Source organism: Ovis aries, chromosome 2 (genome assembly GCF_016772045.2).
Source record: "Ovis aries strain OAR_USU_Benz2616 breed Rambouillet chromosome 2, ARS-UI_Ramb_v3.0, whole genome shotgun sequence".
In the NCBI taxonomy this organism is placed as follows: domain Eukaryota; kingdom Metazoa; phylum Chordata; class Mammalia; order Artiodactyla; family Bovidae; genus Ovis; species Ovis aries.
Genome location: NC_056055.1, coordinates 231,896,273 through 231,911,423, shown reverse-complemented (window position 1 = coordinate 231,911,423; position 15,151 = coordinate 231,896,273). Strand labels below are relative to the sequence as shown.

Below are 15,151 nucleotides of genomic sequence, written 5' to 3'. Positions count from 1 at the left end.
AGAGATACCAAGGGAACATTTCGTGCAAAGATAGGCTCAATAAAGGACAGAAATGGTCTGGACCTAACAGAAGTAGAAGATACTAAGAAGAGGTGGCAATAATACACAGAAGAACTGTACAAAACAGATCTTCATGACCCAGATAATCATAATGATGTGATCACTAATCTAGAGCCAGAACATCTTGGAATATGAAGTCAAGTGGGCCTTAGAAAGCATCACTATGAACAAAGCTAGTGGAGGTGATGGAATTCCAGTAGAGCTGTTTTCAAATCCTGAAAGATGATGCTGTGAAAGTGCTGCACTCAGTATGCCAGCAAATTTGGAAAACTCAGCAGTGGCCATGGGACTGGAAGAGGTCAATTCATTCTAATCCCAAAGAAAGGCAATGCCCAAGAATGCTCAAACTACCGCACAGTTGCACTCATCTCACATGCTAGTAAAGTAATGCTCAAAATTCTCCAAGTCAGGCTTCAGCAATACATGAACCGTGAACTTCCTGATGTTCAAGCTGGTTTTAGAAAAGGCAGAGGAACCAGAGATCAAATTGCCAACATCTGCTGGATCATGGACAAAGCAAGAGAGTTCCAGAAAAACATCTACTTCTGCTTTATTGACTATGCCAAAGCCTTTGACTGTGAATCACAATAAACTGTGGAAAATTCTGAGAGAGATGGGAATACCAGACCACCTAACCTGCGTCTTGAGCAATCTGTATGCAGGTCAGGAATCAACAGTTAGACCTGGACACGGAACAACAGACTGGTTCCAAATAGGAAAAGGAATACATCAAGGGTGTATATTGTCACCCAGCTTATTTATTTATATGTACACATAGATGGAAATTATACTGTTTTTCCTGTAGCATATCTGGGAGCGACCTTTCCATCAGTTCATGTAAATTGAACTTTGCTCTTTCTTTTTTAATGTTTGCATAGTATTTTCTTTTTTTCTTTATAAAATTGAGAGTAATTCTATTAGTAATTTGAACCTTCTGACCAAAGTTTATTTAGTATATTAATTGGTGGTGTGGTAATGTGTGATAGAAATAGCCCTTTTCTACTGAATTGGGTCAGTATGTGACTCAAAAGAAAACCCACTTTGCTGTTACAGTGGATGGAAATCTCTTAAAATCCAGGAATAGATGGAGTTTTGATTAATTTATATTCCTTTTGGCACAATTCTTGTAATGTCATATGATTAGTCCTTCTGTTCCCTCCCCAATAAATAGAAGTTAACTGAAGAACTGTACTTGGAATTTGACTGGAGACTTAAAAATAGTGTCAGATTTGACTTATAAAAATTGCAGTTTTTTATCTCTCTCTAGTAACTTTGACCTATTTTATCAGCTAAACTTATTTTCTTTGAGTATCAGCTTTTTTCCCTGTGTATTAGTTTCTTATAGAAAGATAAAAAGTTCAAAGAAATTAAGAACTCTGTTTTGAGCTAAATTGTTATTACACTTACAAACGATGTTCACAAATTTCTTATTGCTAACATCTCCCTGAAGTAGATGATAACTGATTTTACAGAAGAGGTAAACAAATCTAGAGGGCAAGTTTCTTGTCTGGAGTCAGAGCCAGCACAGCTGATGTTGAAATCCAGGTGATCTGGGGCCATTTCTCAGTTTACTGTACTTAAGCTGCTTTTTCTTGGTTTCTCCATTAAGATATTACAGCTTTGCCATTTCCTTTGTATTCGTGGTTTCATTTGGCCACAGCAGTACTGTGAAGTACCCATGGCGTATATTGTTTCTATTCTGTGGCTGGGGAATCTGAGGCTAGAGGTTGTGGATTGTACAAAGGCAGACTCCTTTAGTCGTGTCCTGTTCTGTGACACGACTTCAGCCAAGGTGTTATGACTTTAGATGCAATGCCCCTTTCTTTGACTAGAAATGTGGAAACAAAGATTTCTACTTTTTTTTTTTTTTTTTTGAATTGGGAGTTTCTTGGCCATTCCAGGAGAAATACAAGTAGATTTTAGCTGGTGGGTTCTGGACTTAATGCTTTGAATTTGATGTAGTCCTGACAGTTTATGGGGCTTTCCTGGTGGCTCAGGTGGTAAAGACTTTGCAATGTGGAGAGAGCTGGATTCGATCCCTGGGTTGGAAAGATCCCCTGGGGAAGGAACTGGCAACCCACTCCAATATTCTTGCCTGGAAAATCCCCATGGGCAGAGGAGCCTGTGGTCTATAGTCCATGGGGTCACAAAGAATTGAACATGACTGAGCAACACTTTATGACACCTTAATCGACCGGACTTCAGAGTTTAAGACAGTGCAGCGTTGGTGAAGGCTGTCTGATCAAACTGTATATATAGAGTTTCCTCTTTTACGGTTCCTTCATTTTTGGTGTTGTATCATGTATAGTTGACATTTTTTTTTTCTCTTTTTTTCCCTTTTAGTGAATGGTAGTGTCTAGAAAGGGTATGTCCCTTCAAGAGAGAGGTGCCAATGTCCAACCGGCCTAATAACAATCCAGGGGGGTCACTGCGACGTTCACAGAGGAACACTGCCGGGGCCCAACCACAAGACGACTCGATAGGAGGAAGGTATGTATTTAATGGTAATTTGAAAAGAAACTGGTATTAAAGAAAGTTCTTTTAAAACCTCACTATGTGGACCAGAGCTTAAATGGTTCACTGTAAATGGGAATTTCTTTTCCAATTTTTGAGCTAGGTAGCACAAAACTGGAATTCAGAGTGATTATTTAATCATCCCCACCCGCACCCGCAGGCTCAAGAAATAGTTCTCAGTCATTATCAAAACTTGAATCTCTGGTTTGTTACCATGTGGCACATCATGCTTTGTTGGCCTCTTGTTTCTCCTCACTGTCTTATACACAGGCTACAACATACCTTTCAACCATTTGTGATCCCTTCCTTCATGTGTGTTGTGACTTGGTTTATTTACCTTATTTGAAAGGAACCTTCATTTGTTTTAAGATCTTGAGTTTTGTTACCTAGCTTTTGAGTTTTTTCCTCATCTTGTTTTTTGACAACACATGGATGCTGACAGGCTGGTGAGATTGTCTGTTAGCATATCCATTCTCAGTGTTTGATGTTGAGTTGGGTCTTTTTTAGTTGGAGTCGCTATATAGGAGGTAATATGAAGAATCAGATACATTCTGCTGCATGTTGAATTCCATGTCTCATTTAGCTAAGTACTCTCATTTTATGCATAACATACTCAGATTTGCTTGGACCTACTTTTCCAGTGCATCATAGATTAAAGTAGATTGTGGCTAAACTCTAATAAGGTTACCTTATGCAGCATTTTGAGGCATTATCATGTATATATTGTCTTGTTTAGTCACTAAGTCATGTCCAACTGTTAGTGACCCCATGACTGTAGCCCACCAGAATCCATGGAATTTCCCAGGCAATAATGCTGGAGTGAGTTGCTATTTCCTTCTCCAGTATATTGCCTAGTAAAATATATATAAAATTTATATATAATTTATAAATATTCTATATATTTATAAAAGGTAAATGTCAAATATAAAGAAATCAAAGTACATCTTGCTCATGTCAGGCTATTTTAGTGGTTGAACATTTGGACATTGGGCTAGGACAGTTTGTGTGTAATTTTTGTCTCTTGCGAAATAGCTGTGTGTCCTTTGTTATATATCCTTCAGAAAACCTCAGTTTTGTTTTTTTTTTTAGTCCATACAGTGAGGATACTTATTTTACAGGGTTATTAGTTAATTTCAGTATTACAGTATGTTAAACTTTTAGAACAATGTTTAGTACAGAGTTTTGTTCTAAATTTTTTGCTTTTTTACATTTACATTTAAATGTAAATCTAAATGTAAATAAAGCGGCATACTTTGTTTATGTTGCTGATTAGAAAATATCAACCCCCATTACAAAAATGTTACATATTTTAGAGAACTTGGAAAATACAGGGAAGCATAAAGAAAAACGTCCTGTTTTCACAGTCCACTTAGAATCACTGCTAGCCTTGACCCATTCCTCCATGTGCGAGCACGTGCGTGTGCTTAGTGGTTCATTTGTGTCATAACTCCCCAGGCTCCTCTGTTCGTGATATTTCCCAGGCAAGAATACTGGAGTGGTTGCCATTTCCTTCTCCAGGGGGATCTTCCCCACCCTAGGGATCGAACCTACATCTCCTGTGTCTCCTGCATCGCAGACGGATTCTTTACCCGCTGAGTCATTCTAGATGTGCATGCATAAACATATAAGTTATTTGTACTTTTCAAATGGAGTTTTGTACATATTAATCCTCAGGTTATGCTTAGACTCTTGATATGATTGACGAACATTTTGCACTATCACACAGTATATTACTTGTAAATCCAGTGATGTTTCAGCACCATTATCTTTCTTGCACGTCAGTAATAGGGAAAATTACTTAAATATTCTCTTGTATTATGTATTTAAAAATGTGAGTGGAAAACAAATAGACACAGTTAATTCTAGTTGATTAAGATGCATTGGCTTTAATAGTGAAGTTGTGCTCAAGATTGAATTCAATTAGATGTGTAGAATGGATCTTTCCCTAAAGTTTATGTGCTTTAAGCCAGTCAATGATAACTGCTCAATTGATGGAAAATAATGAAATTTAAGTTTCTTTGGAATGGCAGAAACATGCCAAAATACATAAAGCAAGGTGTAATTAAGAGTTTTTTTAAAACTTGGAATCCTTCCTCCCTTTCAGTAATGCAGCCTCATTTCATCTGTCATGATTTCAACTTTTATGTCTTCAAGAAATATTTCCTGGCAAAAATAGTATGCAAAAGTCTAGTATCATATGTGTTGTTTCCTGTCTTTAAAAATCATGTAAAAACATGACTTTTAAAGTCTTCATGTCTAGTGTGGTTAATACCATAATTTAGTAATATTGGGACTTCCCCGGTGGCTCAGACGGTAAAGCGTCTGCCCACAATGCGGGAGACCCAGGTTCGATCCCTGTATTGGAAAGATCCCCTGGAGAAGGAAATGGCAACCCACTCCAGTACTCTTGCCTGGAAAATCCCATGGACAGAGGAGCGTGGTAGGGTACAGTCCATGCGGTCGCTAAGAGTCAGATACGGCTGAGTGACTTCACTTAGTAATATTGATTGCTTAGGTGTTTCCTGTTTTTATGGGGAGAAGTATAATTACGTAGGAATTTGGAACTTCCACCAAAAAGTCTAATCATTTTGGCTAATAATGCAAATGAGAGTATATTTGCACATCTGAATCTCAGTTTGCCATTTTAGCAAGGTTGATACTTTTATTTGTGCTAGATTGTTAGGACTGGAAGGGACCTCAAACCCCAGACTGACTTGTGAAGCCCCAATGGAGTATGCTGTAGTACCAGTTATGTAACTTCTGAGAAACCTCTCCAGGGATGTTGGGGAGTGAGAGGATTGGCATTAATTGGGAGAGAGCAGTTGTAACTGTATTTTCCATTCTTTTAACCTGATTCCTGTTGCCTAGTTTTCCTAAGTAAAATACTACTATTATTGTGACTTTCGTTTCCAAAACACAGTGGCTTTGGTCTTGTGGGCGTATTCACAGTGGTCCAGTGATTGAAACAGTGGCAACAATAACAGCATCTACTCCAGCAGATCTACATGTTCTTTCACTCTGAGACTCACAGAAATGGTGTGCTAGCGAATATGAAGTCCCTGTTTTATAGATGCTTGCTCAGCTTGACACAGCTGCTGTGCAGAGACAGGGCTTGATTCCGGACTGCTTCACTCTCCTGTCCGATTCCCTTCTTTATGCCAGCTGTTCTTATTGCACAAACCACTTGATCCAGATGATGAAAGACTTAGAGGAGGGCGTGAAGTTCTTACAACTGAAGGTTTTCAACTCTTTGAGTTTAGAATTTAAGTTTTTTCCCTCCTAGAATTTCTTACTTCATTCATTTTTGATTTGCTCTGTTTCCTTCCCGACTTGGGTGAATGTGTCCTTTTTTGTGTAGCTTCCTTTCTGTGACCACTTTGTCTTTTTCCCAAATCAAGGTCACTTACCTTTTTTTGCCTAAAGAAGAAAAGGTTTAGTTCATCCATAAGGTAAAAGAAACTTGGATCTTTGGGATATGTTTATTTTCTCTTGATTATTCCCTCTGTTGTTTTTCACCCATTCTTCATCTCTCTTCCTAATGAAAGTAGATATCTTCCCCCTCTTCTGTGGTTTTTCTCTTCTCCCTTCTTCCATAATTTGTTGGGCTACCATTGATCTGTTCCTCTCTGTGTGTTCTCTTTCTTCTTTAGGAAATCCTTCATCTCTTCTACTTGTGTGTGGGCTTGCTCTGAGAGATATTACCTAGCCTTCCCACTGCTAGCACAGGTATTTGCAGGCTATCCCTCCATTTTGGCCATTAATTAGCATTTTCATTAGCATTTTTTTTTGTTTTTCTCAAATGTCAGTGGTAGGATTGAATTCAGTTTTATAGCAACCTCAGTTAAGGTTGCTGTAATGAAGGTTTGTTTGACTTTGTTATAAAAACACAGCATGATGAGAACAGAAAATTGGATGCTTCGGGAGAATTAAAGAATTAAGATAAATTTAATCTTTTTACCCAGAGATAATGATGGTTCCTATTTCTACTCCATGATTTGAATTATCCCTCCTTTTTTTTCTGTAAAATATATTACTTCCATGCCTATCACACTTGAGTATGATTCTGATTTTATTGTCAGATTCCTGCAATAGGTTCATAAGATCCAAGGATATGAATTATTTTGAAGACTTTTATTTTTGGTGCTGCATGACATTTGAGATCTTAGTTCCCCTACCAGGGATTGAGTCCATGTCCCCTGCATTGAAAGCACAGAGTCTTAACCACTGGACCTCCAGGGAAGTCCCTGAAGACTTTTTAAACAGAATGCTAAATTGTCTTTCAGAAAGATTAAATCACTTTGGTTTTTTTTTTCTTGTTTTGATTAAACCAATTTATACTCCTAGTAACACTTTGTGAGACTGCCTAGTTCTTCAAATCCTGGTCAAACAGCATACCATTTTTAGTAGAAGTTTGTGGGGAAAAGGGATTCCTTTGGTTAAAGTTACTGTTTCTGTGGTTACCATAGAGTTGAAGGTCTTCCCCACATAATGGCCATTTTTATATATTTTGTGAGTTGTCTTAGTGTCCCTTTTCTCTTTTAATTTTGAGGATGTTCTTTTATTAGAACCCTTTATGAAAAGGGACTCAACCTACAGAGATAGGCTACTATTTTTTATTACTTGCTCTAGTACTAATTTATGGTAGATTTTAAATTTAGGTAGTCAGGTATATCAGCTCTTTGTTTCTTTTCTTCCTTTGCTTTCTCCCAGAATAAAATTTTCTTCTCAGTTCTGTCAGTGTTTTTTTTTTTAATGGTGTGAAGAAATGCCTGAATCCAACCCACTCCACCTTCGCACTCCCATTACAAAATTTGTCTGCAGAGTTTTACTAGTTATTGATTACTGAGTAATATATTATGAGATCTAGAGGTTATTGTTTTCTGTTAACATTGCAAAGCAGGGAGTTTTCAAAGCCAGGGTTAACTTTATAGAAGATACAGATTTGTATTAATATTTAGCTTAAAAAATTATTTCAAAGGGTTGGGATACAGAAAAACACAAAAAAGAAAATAAATATCATCCAGAGATTGTCTGTTTTGACTTTTATCTGTCTTTATTTTGGTGAGGGGAATCTTAGTTCCCTGATCAGTTACTGAATCTGTGCCCCCTGCAATAGAAGCAAGGAGTCTTAACCACTGGACCTCTAGAGAATTCCGTATCTGTCTTTAAAGCACCATTTAGCATGTAGCTGATTCCATTGTAAATACTTTTAGATCCTACTATTTTTTCCACTCAATATCCCAACATGAACATTTCCTCTTATCATTAGGATTTTTTGGCAGTTGTTTACAAATGGTCACATGATTTGCTAAATCAATGTGCAGTATTTTCCACTATTAATTTTCATGTTTTGGATAGTTAGATGGTTGCAGTGGGAAAAGTTTTTGCTTGTGCTTAGATGTTTGCAGTTTTGGTATCTCTCAAGGAATATGTTCCAAGGAATGAAATTGCTTCGTCAGTGAGTTTTTTATAGTCAACTTATTTCACATAAATCTTTTGCCCTCCAATTTACTTATCACCATCAGGAAAAAAAAGTGCATTTTCTCATTGTTCTGTTTGTGTTATTTCCATTTCCATTTTCCTGCTAATTTGATATGGAAAGATTACATTAATTTCATTTTATTGGTGTTTCTTCAGTAATGAGATGTTAAACCCTAGAAAAATAGGTGTAAGAAGTGAGAGCTGAGTGAGAGTACTTCTTGATGTAAATGTACTAATAAGTTTTCCTATTTTGTTTATGTCCCTTTGAACCCCGCTATACAGGAGAACTGACCTTTTAATTTATTCATCTGAGATTAGGGCTTCCCTGGTGGCTGTGATGGTAAAGAATCTGCCTGCTCTGTGGGACACCCAGTTTCCATCCCTAGGTCGGGAAGATCCGTTGGAGAAGGGAATGGCTCCCCACTCCAGTGTTCTTGCCTGGAGAATTCCATGGACAGAGGAGCCTGGCGGGCTGTAGTCCATGAGGGTCACAAAGAATTGGACATGGTTGAGTCACTTAACGCTTTCTCTTGTGTAATGATATCCTTCAGTTCTTCACCCATGTGTTTTGCATGATAGTTAATCTTTTCCACGGTGATTTTACTCTGCCCCAGGTCCCCCATTGTTTTTCAGTCACTAAGTCAGTCGTGTTCAACTCTGCAGACTGCAGCATGCCACTCCTCTGTCCTGCACTATCTCCTGGAGTTTGCTCAGATTAATGTTCATTGAGTTGGAATGCTTTCTGACCATCTCATTCTCTGTCGTCCCCTTCTTCCACTTTCAATCTTTCTCAGCATCAGGGTCTTTTCAAATGAGTCAGTTTTTCACACCAGGTGGCCAAAGTATTGGAGCTTCAGCTTTAGCATCAGTCCTTGCAATGAATATTCAGGACTGATTTAGGATTGATTGGTTTGATCTCCTTGCAGTCCAAGGGACTCTCAAGAGTCTTCTCCAGCACCACAGTTCAAAAACATCAATTCTTTGTTGCTCAGCCTTGTTTATGGCCCAATTCTCACATCCATCCATGACTACTGGAAAAAGCATAGCTTTGACTATATAGACCTTGGCAAAGTAATGTCTCTGCTTTTTAATACCCTGTCTATGTTTGTCATAGCTTTATTTCCAAGGATCTACCCATTGCCTTTTGCCGAAGCTGGGAGAATCTACAGTCATTTATTCTGAGTTCAGGGATGACACTAGGGTGGTCACATGATCCAAGCTGGGAAAAATTGGAAGTGTTTGCCTTTCTGGTTGCAAAGGGCAGGTGTGAATCTGAAGTTGCCAGCTGTATGTCTCCTGTCTTATTTATGGAAGAAGATGGACAGAGAAAAGCAAATGTATTAGCGTATGTGTGATTAAAGTTCTGACTAGTTTCCATTCCTTAGTTTTTCAGATCTGTGCTGAATCTTTTCTCTAGGCTTGATTCTCTAACTCTTTTGATTGTGGAGATATGCATGCCTTATTTTAATAAAGCCTCTTTTTCTTTTTTGGCTTTAGAGTTTTAACAAGTCCTGCCTTAGTGTTCTTGGCAGTATAAACAGTGTAAGATGGTATTCATCCATTTGTAGAACATCATGCAACATGCTAGATAGCAGTTATAAAAATGAGAGTAGAATAGCCTTTGTAACAAGCAGTTTCCAGCTCAGTAAGGGAAATTGGCATGTAGGTGGTTATTGAAGTCAGATATTTCTAATAATGGCCTCATGGATGTGGGCTTCGAAGGCTGAGGAAGCACTTGTAAAACATAGGGTACACCTCAGCCATGTTTGTCTTTACTTCAAAAGTAGAGTCATTAGTTACTTCCAGAGTAGATTTTAGTTCTTTTTTGTTTCTCTTGTTACTTTGTTCCCAAGTAGTAGGTGTTCAACAAATACTAGTGCTGAGATAAGGGGATTTATTTCATTGGCATTTGTAAGTGCAGAAGTGTCACTTCTTTAATGGACATGGTCGTGAAAAGGTGATTGGAGTGACGGCAGAGTTGAAATAGAGCCCAGTTTAAACTGGTATGCTACAGGGATTATGCTGCGGTAACAGACAGCTCCTAAATATTAGCATGTCATCTGGCCATTGGATTTGTTCCTCCTGGGTTGCCTGCAGGCCCTGCTCCATGTCCGCACTTCAGGTATTTGAGTATCACTGCTCTGGTGACAAGAGAAAGTGCTGAATTGCTTTCTGGCTGTCCAAGGCTTCCCTCAGGTGATCCGTTTCCACTCATGTTCCCTTGACCAGAGCAAGTTACATGGCAGCATGTAACTTCCAGGTGGTTTGGCAGGTATTATCCTACCGTCTGCCTGGAAAGAAAGTGGAATATTTGTAAACAGCACCTGGTAGCTATCAGAGCTGTTAAACATCTACACCAGACCATTTATTTCCCTCAGTTCTCCTCAGTGCAGCATGCCCATATAGTTGTGTGTTCTCTTCATTTCTTCTACCTGATTAACCAGTATGGATGCCTTTTTAAATATTCGTTTTTTGATGTTCCTTCCATCTTTTTCAGTTCTGACCTTTGCTCAGTCAGATGGAAGCTTCTTCATCTTTGGGAGAAGGGAGACATGGTGTGATGTGAAAACGACTTTATTGTTTCTTATGATTAAATTGAAAACACTTCAGACAGTTTATACTAGAGTTGGCCAGGTAACTTGTCACGTACTCCTCTCAGTGAGGGCGAATCTACAGCGTAATTATTCACTTTGAGTTTCACCAGCAGAAGCGCATGCGCACACACTCTCCCACGTCTTGGGCTGCTTTGGTAATGCTGAGAAGGGTGTTGTATCCCCTCAGGCCTTGGGCTGGGAGGCAAGACTGACAGTGTTGCGTTCAGCGTGGTTGTCATGGCCTCAAGAGGAACAGAGGCTACTTTTTTCTGGGTAGAGGTTATGCACATTGGATTCTTAATAGTATCCTGTTATTTCTTGGACCAGTAGAGAAATATTTTATATACTGTGCAATTTTCCTTGCATTATAGATTATTTGCCTTTAACCATCAGGTGCGAAATTTTTCCCAGCTGTCACTTCTTAAGCATACTGGAAGCCTATAAGCCATCAGCTGCCGTGGATTATTTCATATCTTCGCTGATGGTTTACTCTGATTCTCCTGTCCCTCAGTATTGAAGGAATCTGATGTCCCTCACCACTTTTGGCAAATGCTTTCTCAGTCTCAGAATGCTTTCCTAGAAGAGAAGAACGCTTTTCCTAGAAGAGTTATTAGTGCGACTAAAAAAAATATATACAAATGTTTCTTCAGTAATTGAACAGCAAGTTATAACATCATATGTGAAAGACTAGAGCAAGGCGTGGCAAACCCTCTGCAGTATTCTCACCTGGAAAATCCCAGGGACAGAGGAGCCTGGCAGACTGCAGTCCATGGGGTTGCAAAGAGTCAGACATGACTGAAGCAACTTAGCACATGCAGTTGTGTCCGACACTTTGCAACCCCATGAACTGCAACATGCCAGGCGTCCCTGCCCATCACCAACTCCTGGAGTTTACCTAATTCATGTCCATTGAGTCGGTGATGCCATCCAACCATCTCATCCTCTGTTGTTCCCTTCCCTCCTGCAATCTATCTCAACATCAGGGTCTTTTCTAATGAGTTGGCTCTTCACATAAGGTGGCCAAAGTACTGGAGCATCAGCATCAGCCCTTCCAGTGAATATCAGGGTTGATTTCCTTTAGGATTGACTGGTTTGGTTGTGTTGGAGAAGCTCTTGAGAGTCCCTTGGACTGCAAGGAGATCAAAGCAGTCAATCCCACTGTATAGTGTGTATAGTATAATGTAAGTATCTTTACTTTGATGCCCCTCTAGTATCTTGAATTAGGAAGTATATAAAATGCTTGCCTGCACAGTTTAGAAACATTGATATAATGTATGAGCATTTTACAAAGGTAACAATAAACAAATAGAAGGAAAACAGTTGATAACAAAGTATTATCTCAGTAAGTAAATGCTTGGGTACTTGATGCAAGATGACACTATATTCATATGCTTGCATCTGTATTTTTATTAGTTGAATGTGACAACTGCAACAACAGACTTAAGCACTGTAAGCAGCATTTGTATTATAAACTTTTCCAAACTGATGCATGGCTTTTGATAAAGCTGCAAAAAAAGAAAATACAATCTTGTTGATTCCCATTCATTCTTGGAAAGCTTTAAGTATGTAGTAAGTAAAGTTGCTCAGTCGTGTCAGACTCTTTGTGACCCCATGGACTGTAGCCTACCAGGCTTCTCCATCCATGGGATTTTCCAGGCAAGAATACTGGAGTGGGTTGCCATTTCCTTCTCCAGGGGATCTTCCTAACCCAGGGATTGAACCCGGGTCTCCTGCATTCCCGTCTAAGCCATTAGGGAATTCCTAAGTATGTGGAGGACCATGCAAAACAAATCTAAGCTGAGAAATTAATTATAAGCCCATTTTTCCTTTAGGTCATGATATCTTCTACCTCTGGTGCTTAACTGCTAAAAATGCCAATAGCACCACTGTTCCCCAAAATGGTTTGAAAATACTCCCTAGAGGAGGAACCACTATTTTTTTTTCTTTCTTTTTTTTTAAAGACACTGTTTTGTAAGATAAATAAGGAGTTCTATATTAGTGAATTTTTGGAGCCAGCATTTTGCCGTAACTCAACATAGGAACATTGGTCACACTACTTAACTTCTGTTTTGTGACTGAAATAGAAACTAGTACATTTTACAGGAGACATTAGTTGAGTTTAAGTGTTTTGAATGAACTTTCCATCTTGATTATTGAAAATCAGAGGCTTAACATGCATTTTATAGCATTATAAACATGCATTTAATTTATAGAAAATAAAACTAAATGTTATAAGTGTGCATGTAAAACGTAAAGGCATAAAAATGTCTGTGTATCTGTATGGACATGCATACATTTGGAGGTGTAATTATATACCAAATCATTTCTGTTTGATAACACATATGCTGGCACAGATAATAATTTCAAACAGAATCTGAGACCTGTAATACAAGGAATTAACTAGCTGCTTGTAATGAGCCGCTTTCCTCATTTTGCCTCCGATTAGATTAGGAATGTGCTCTTTGCTACCAGGTTTTGGCCTCTTTTAGATGTCTTCTGAACCAGAGTTGGTTTCTAATCTTTCAGGATACCAAAGATTTTATTAAAGCATAGTAAAAGTAAAGTTTCTAGAAGAGACAATCACTAGAGTTTATCCTGAAAGTCACCACGAGGCATTTGAAACTTGGTTTCAAGTTAATCTTGAAAGCACACAACCAAGAGCTGATAATAGCATGCTCTTTTGCAGCACAGATTTCTTTAACCTGAATTGGCCCACATCCACTTGGAAATGATGTCAATATCCTGTGGAAATCGTGTTGGTTCAGAGGCAGTTTTTTCTGTAGTGTTAATATATGCACTGCAGTTGGGACAGACATTTCAATTAAAAGAGTAAGATTTGCAAATATATGTCCCTCTTATAAAATACATGAAAATGGTGCAGAAATGAGTTAAAGAAATCATTTAGTGCAAGAAATAGCTAGTTCAGTGGTTTCCAGAACCACTACACTTTGCACTGTTTAACACTCTCAGGAAGCTCAAAACCAGTTATTTACTCTCCTATATTTATAAAGAAGGAAAATGAGAAAAAGGAAGTCTTCCCCAGAATTATATTTTTAATTTTGTCAAAGCTGGTCCTAAAAGAAAATACCTTAAAAGAGAAAGTACAAAAATAAGACTCTAATGAGTGGACCATCTGTGATTATTGGTGCAAATGTTAGTGGAGGTTTAATCTTTAAATTGATGATATTTTTGTTAGGACTGTAACTGCAAAATAATAACGTAGATTTGAATGCTGTGTTTCTAATCATATTTTCCCTATTAGTTAGTTTTAGTGGGTGATATTGCAGAGTATGAGGGTTTTTTTTTTTCCCCAGTAACATCCATAGGTTGAGAAGCTTCAGTCCCCACACCCATCCACCCAACTATCTTGGATTCTAATTCACTAAATGGACTCATTCTGGTGCTACTTAACAGTTTGTCCTGAATTTTACTATCTTGAAAATTTGATTTATAGTAGGTATAAATTTTACAGATCTTAAAGAGATCATGCTTTTCAATAAAAATTAATATTAAACATAAAGTTTGATAAATGAGGGAGTTGGTAAAATGAGCTAACAGGCATCAAGACTCCTTTAGCACTGAATGCTGTTATATTCTCATTGGCTGTTCTAATTGGGCATTATAATTTTGTGGAGATTTCTTTTCAATGTCTGAGCATTAACAGTTTATAAATGGGCATAATAAAATAGAGTCCCACTTTGGGAGGGCACACAATGTTACTTACGGTAACCATCTGGTTACCTACTTCTCTTGTGGTAAGCCACTGGCCAGATCCAGCCTACTGCCTGCTTTTGTAAATAAAAATTTGGTTAGAACATAGCTGTGCCCATTTGTTTATGTGTTATTTATACCTGCTTCTGTGACACGTAGTACCACCACAAAACTGGAAGTTTTTACTACCTTTTACAGAAAATATATTAGACTGTGCTGAACAATAGTCAGAGGGTCTTCCCTAGTGGCTCAGCGGTAAAGAATCTGCCTGCAGTGCAGGAGATGAGGGTTTGATCCCTGAGTCTGGAGGACAGGAAATGGCAGCCCACTGCAGTATTCTTGCCTGGGAAAGCTCATGGACAGAGGAATCTGGTAGGCTACAATTCATGGGGTCGCAAGAATCGGGACACAATTGAGCAGCTGAACCACCACCACCAAAGAATGGTCAGGAGGACATAAAGATCATTATTTTGTAATATTTAAAAATATTTGTTTCACCAGGCTTCAGTGAGAATATCACACCTAAAATAATTTTAGGAAAGTTATTAATCCAATCAGATCAGTATGGGATTGAAGCTAGTTTTGTACCTCACTTTCTTGAATGATTGGACATCATTTTCTTTCTTTTTCTCCTCCCCTCCCTTCTCTCCCCTTCCTCTTTCATACACATTGAGACTACCTGCTATGTTCTTTAGTTTCTTGAAGGTGATGAATAAGGACGTGAAAACTGCAGGAGTGGGTTTGGGTGGCTATAAGTTTCAACATGTTTTAAAACCAGAGAATGATTTATT

The 15,151-nt window shown here is 38.3% G+C and overlaps 1 protein-coding gene across 50 annotated transcripts in view; it reads left to right on the top strand.

The window, feature by feature from the left end:
* Window positions 1–15,151, top strand: part of TRIP12 (thyroid hormone receptor interactor 12) — a 154,159-nt gene that overhangs the window by 46,544 nt on the left and 92,464 nt on the right. For all 50 annotated transcript variants that reach the window (XM_060410455.1, XM_060410452.1, XM_060410447.1 and 47 more), the window contains exon 2: window positions 2,404–2,550. In XM_060410455.1, coding sequence (XP_060266438.1) covers window positions 2,453–2,550 — 98 coding nt within the window. In that variant the 5' untranslated portion in view covers window positions 2,404–2,452. The remainder of the gene's footprint in view (window positions 1–2,403; window positions 2,551–15,151) is intronic.